We start from the raw sequence: 6,270 nt of genomic DNA on the forward strand, positions 1-6,270 counted from the left end.
AAACACACAAGCACCACACACACACAAAATAGACAGGGGCTATAGCGTTCCCTTACTATATCCAAAAGGAAGACACTTTCCCTTCACTTCTGTAGATACTGCAATAAGAAATCAGCCCAGCCACTTCACATGCTTATTAGTGATCTCATACACAAGCATATTTTTCACATAAGCATTTTAGCACAGTGATGATAAAAAATATGTTATGACTTTCTCTACTGCTCTCTAATATATCTTGTCAATGGGTGCAGAAACATTTCAAAACTCAAATGTCAATAAGCGGACAAGCAAAAAAAAAAAAAACCAATAATCACAGCCCATTGCCAATCAATGTAACAGACTGGACTGCATGTTTTCTTGAGATAATACTTATTTTTTAAATTAAAGTGTTATTAAACCCACAACAGTAAAATAAGTCTATATATGCAGTAGGTGGAACCTCAGGGGTTAATCCTCTGAATTGTGTAAGAAAAGGCCAGTTGATCCTTTCTTCTCTGTTCCTCTCCTTTTTAAAAAATAAAACCAACATGTTATACTTACCAGTTCTGTGCAGCAGTTTTGCACAGAGAAGCCCCTAAACTATCTTTCCTTGTGTCACCCACCAGCACTGTCCAATCCTTCTCTTCTGAGTCTGTCCCCAAAGCAAGCCGCTTGCTAGAGGGGCAGATGTGTGAGCTCAATCCTAAACCGGGATGCGTGCGCCTGTTGACACATACAGCGTGACTTGAACCCACCTAATTCTTACAGGATTTGATAGACAGCAGCAGCCAAATGCTCTCACTACAGCCTCCATGTCTAGTGTGGAGAGAGAACTACTATAGAGAGGGAGAAGCTTGCTCAGGTTAAAATTAGGGAGATGTGGATGAAGTGGGTGCAATGGTCAAGTCAGGCAATCAGTGAGCATCAGACGGAGCCAGGTGACATCACTCCCAGTCGCAGCTGACCCCGGAAGGAGGATAACACTGTCACAAACATTGCCTGGATTTTACTAAAGCACTAACACTCATTTGTGAGTGATAACTTAATGCGAGGGGTTTTCTTCCTCTAATAAATGTTTTAAAGAAACAATATTACACTATTAAGGATAATTTGTTTTACATATGGCTTGTGATTGCTGGATACTGAGAAAAGGAATCCTGAGAACGCTGGTACCGGATGTAGTGACCTGCTGGGACAGCATAAAGTCCTATTAGACCTGTATGTATATGTCTAATAACAAGGTGAAAGGCTAATCTACACTTGGCGAGCCACAGCACTGTATGGTTTAGATGGATAATCACTAATGGAGCACTCAAACACCAAGCAAGGCTAAAAAGGGATAGGAAGTGATGGGAAATCTCCCCAAAAAGGCAGAAATGGCAAAACAAAAAACATGTTAGGGGTTATAACTAGGGAAGGACCGAAATTTCGGCCACTGAAACATAACGGCCGAAAATAGCCCAACACATGAAACTGTGTACTGCAGATGTGGGGGGTGGAGGTGAATGGCAGGAGAGGAGCAGTGTATACAGTGACTGGCAGTCACTATATTACATATTTACTAACAGGAAAGAGTCTATAAAGTAGACTCTATTTAATCAGCTTGCTGGGTGCCTTTCTGAAGACTGACAGGTCTTGATTGATTGAATCTGCCTGAATGTTTAGCATCTGCTGGTAGACTCAATTCTTAGTAAATCAGGGCCCATATGTCAGTGCCGGTATTTAAATGTAATTACTGTTTTGTTTTTTTTTTCCTTCACTATAGCTCACAGAATTAGCTGTCTTTCCCCCCAGCAAAAAGAAAGTTTCCTTTTAGTTTATTTCCCAAGATAAAACAAAATGTTTCCTTTAGCTAGGGGGAAAGTGATAGCTAATTCTGTGAGCTATAGTGAAGAAAAAAAAAAAAAAAAAGCCGGCAATTGCATTTAAAAACCAGCACTGGCATATAGGGGTTTATTTACTAATGCTGGAGAGTCCAAAATCAGACTCCCTTCTGCATAGAAACCAATCAGCTTCTAACCTCAGCTTGTTCAATGAAGCTTTGGCAATGAAACCTGGAAGCTGATTGGTTTCTATGCAGAAGTGAGTCTGATTTTGCACTCTCCAGGTTTAGTAAATAAACCCCATAGTGACAGGCAGTGAGGGAGCCTCTCTGTATACACTGCTCCTCTCCTGTCCCCTCCTTGCACACTGCCCCCCACCAAAGAGGACCAGTCACTCATATGCTATCATAGGGGACTATTGGTCCCCTATGTGATAGCAATAAAATCATAAGTTAAAAAAACCAAAAATAAAAAAATTGGAGTCTCCCCACCCCCACATACGCAGACATTTTGGTTTGGTTTTCGGCCACATGTATTCTGAATTATCAGTATCAGCACCAGAATTATTTCGGTGCACCACTAGTTATAACCTATCTATCCAAGATTTAAAAAAAAACAAAAAAAAAAACAGTTTTGGCTTTAGTTCTACTAAAAGTCCTCATTCACTTTTATGACGGCCCTTTACCGCCCCACTGAAAAGTGATCCACAGTAGAGCGTGTTTTCAGAAGGCGGTTGACAGGCAGTTGGGAGATAATAAATTGACTCCTCACCACCTGTTCCAAAACTAAAAACCTCACACCACAAATGCATGAGTAACACAGGATTGCATTGCAGTCCCATTTACTTGAATATGTCATGTTGAGGGGCAGTATGCCCACGAGTGAGTCCTGAGAAAACGTTTGATGTGGACTGTGTACAACACTGTCCAGCTGCCATTGCAGCTTAATAAGGGCAGTCAAGGGGTGATAACGGACATCAATAGGACTGCCTGCAAAGAGATGCTTGGAACACCTGTGCATTCTCATGCGGGGTAAATGAGTGTGTTAACAAGGCCTTACTGTATCCAAAATGAATACTTTTTTTGATCCACAAATCTAAACCAATCATGTGGCCATTGCATTCATACCTTCTGATCTATTTGTTCTGGGTTACTGAATTGCGCAGGTTATAAGCCCCTTTATCAGACAACAGTCAAACTAGCATTTCACATGTCAGCAATGGCAGCCTACACATTTGCCTCAGTAGTGTCCTTAGGTTGCTATATGCCATTTTATGACCTACCTGAATGTCAGCCAAAATTAGAGCTATGCATGGCCAGCTTTACTGTATGTCAGGAGTTGCAAAAGCATGTCCAGCAGACAATTATAAAAAATGTATTGAGGTTTAAAGATGAAGTACACCATGAAGCATATAGATATGCTGCCTTATGGACTTTATAACTGAACCTAAATACACTTTTGAAATTTTTAGTGCATTGGCTATTCCTTCTAATAAGCCATAATAGGGTACCACTGTTGGTCATTCACCTCTGAAAAGAGCAAATATGTTACATGCTGGGTGGACATCTATAGTAACAAAAACCTGGCTTAAGTTCTACCCCAATTCCCACACTGTCCAAAAAATGTTGGGTTCCACTCACCTAAGCAGATCGCATGCGGGAGCTTGCAGCACCGCAATCCGGTGCCCGCTGTGTCCTCCGGACACAGTGAAACACCGATCGGACGGGACTCTGTACGAGGTCCCGATCACATGCAAAGTAGTAAGCAAGATGTCACTTCTGACATCATTGCTTACTACCTGTGAAGTGAAATCTATGAATGATCACAGAGGTCACATGGTACAAGGCTATTCACAACAGCCTTGTACCATGTGACAAGCTGTGACCAATCACAGCTCACTAAGTAGTTCTCAATGGCTGCAAGAATGCAGAGAGAGAAAAATGATTGCTTTTACATCTTATATGGGTGTAAAAGCAATTAGTATAAAAAAAAAAAAAATCACCCCCCCCCAAAAGTAGTACAGTGTTACCATGCTAGGGTAACAGTATATAAAAAATTTTTTTTTTAAATTAGCTTTAGATATACTTTACGTTTTGAACACAGTATGGAAGAGATAAAACACTTTCTAGTTTATTTTTTGCTGTTCCAATTGGGGAGACTTCCTGTCCAAAAAACACAACAGGAAGTTGGAGGAAATCTTAAAAATATAATAAATTACTATTATGAATATGAAAAGATGACATGAAAAATGTTAGATTTCCTCTTAACTTTTGTTCTGGGGACAGCTCTAACATTTTGGAACTCCTCATTTCCTTTTTTGATGACATTGGTCACTACTACAGACAGCTGGATTCTCCCCTCAACAAACACAGGAAAAAAAAAAAATGGACAGAGGGTCTAACCCTCCCCTAATTAACCTCTTTGCACCAGCAGTACCTATAAATGCTGCCTCTCGGCAGGTGGGCCTTAATGTTGAGAGGCATATATGTGAACCAGAATGTAAACACAGCTGTGCCAAAAATTGTACGCCCTGCACACTACTGGAACAGTTACCAGACTGAGGCCAACAGAAAGCTCCTGATCTCTACTTATAATCGTGAGCTTTTCAATCAAGTGACTGATATGACAGCCAATCACAGCAGTCACGTGATCAGAAACAGCATTAGAAACCTCCTAAATTGCCGGGACGTTGGTCATTTTAGTCTTATATAAACAATAAGCTTCTTAATGGTGTAGGGAAGGGTTACAGCCCCTGCCATTTTTTTCCTGTGTTCCATTATTATACAGTATTTATACAGCGCTAAAAGGTTTGTTTAGCGCTGTACATTATAGTGGGGGACACATTAGAAGATTTCCCTTCACCTCTTGCTTTAGGGACAACACGAACATAACAAATTTCCCCTCACCTTCATGCTCGGTGACTACAGTCACCAGTACAAACAGTGGGCTCAATATCTCCTAAGGGGACACAAATAATCTGACAAGAGAGAATAATGCTTCCATCTTTTTTTCTTTGGATCTAAATACACTAAGATTTCATTAAGGGTTAAACCGTTTTCAAGTTTATTTTTTTGCTGTTCCAAAATCACAAACAGGAAGTTAGAGGAAACATCAAAAAATAAAGAAATAAAAAGTAGTAAGATTTCTCCTCATCCCTTGTTGTGTAGACAACACTAACATATTGCATTTGCCCTGACTTACACTGTGACAACAATAACCAGGACAAACAGAATCTGTCCTGACACTGCGGTCACACCGATCCGACTTTGAAATCGTGCACATTTACTGGACGTCTCACAATTTACAAATCGGATGTTATTCCGACTTGAAGTGCAACTTGCAGGACATGTAGCCTAGATGTCTATACAAGTCACCCCTGAAGAAGAAATTAGTGCGGCTCCAACCAAGTCGGAACCGCACCGATATGATGCCTTTCATTGCGGACAATGGGTGCAACTTGCCATGCGATTTGCAAGTCACATGGCAAATTGCAGCCAGTGTGACAAGGGTCTGCGGGGACACAGATCAATATAAAAATTAAAAAACTGACAGAGGGTGTAGCATTCCCCCGCTGTAGTCTAATGTAAAGTGTAATAAAAACATCTGTGTAAAGTGACGGCACTATCTAGGTCCCTGTAACAAGGAGAGGGTTTGGCCGGAGGTCTAGTCTAGGTGGCCTGCATGGATGAGATCCCACACACAGCCTCCTGTGCCCCTGGAGAAGACAGATGACAGGAGCAGCATTGTTTGTGTACTGGAGTGCCATGTGCCCCCCCCCATGCTGTCATTGTGTTTACACACAGAGCCCCCCTCCTCTCTGCCCCCAGGTGATCTCTTTCCCCGCCCCCTCTTGGCCCTGTCTTACCGGGAAGGCCCGGATCCTCATCTTCGTGTCCTTCCTGCTGCCGGTCCCTTTGCTGAGGTTCGACATGTTGGCGGCGGCTGCCCTGCCTCGGCCCCGGGGCCCCTCCTCGTCTCCCCCCGGCGTGTGTCGGTGTGAGGAGGCCCCGGGCCCGGCCTGTCAGTGAAGGGCCTTCCTCCTGGAACGTCCTGCTTCCAGCCGGTCCCTCCGCCTCCGGGCCGTCCGTGTGCCTAGTCCTCTACACCCTGGGGGTTCCTGTACTCGGCGCTGACTAAAGCCCTCCGCTATGGCGGCCAAGCAGCAGCAGCATCCCCTCTCACTGTGCTCGAGCGGCCGGTGGGAGGAGCGCGGGAGCAGGGGGGGGTTCTCGCGAGATTTGCTGGTTTCCTTCCACCACCTCCCTTCCCGCACTCTTCAGCCTGTCACAGCAGCATGGAGACGTAAAGCACAGCTGGAGTGCGAGCTATTGGTGGTATATCAATGTGGAACGTTGATTGGCCGGGGGGCGAGGCCTCATGCCCTCGAGAGCCAGAAAGTGTATGTACGTATATACCGTGTACTAGGCTGATGCTGAAAACCACGCCCCCTCCCAGCGCCAGGACTGCA

General features: G+C 43.6%; 1 protein-coding gene across 1 annotated transcript in view; it reads right to left on the minus strand.

Moving 5' to 3' along the window:
* CUL3 (cullin 3) overlaps positions 1–6,028 on the minus strand; it is a 108,348-nt gene extending 102,320 nt beyond the window's left edge. The window contains exon 1 of the mRNA XM_089669507.1: positions 5,668–6,028. Within this exon, the coding sequence (XP_089525633.1) occupies positions 5,668–5,733 (66 nt within the window). The 5' untranslated portion in view covers positions 5,734–6,028. The remainder of the gene's footprint in view (positions 1–5,667) is intronic.
* Positions 6,029–6,270: the final 242 nt, after the last annotated feature.

Source organism: Staurois parvus, unplaced genomic scaffold (assembly GCF_062004578.1).
Source record: "Staurois parvus isolate SC_StPar_1 unplaced genomic scaffold, SC_StPar_1.0 ptg000078l, whole genome shotgun sequence".
Lineage (NCBI taxonomy): Eukaryota > Metazoa > Chordata > Amphibia > Anura > Ranidae > Staurois > Staurois parvus.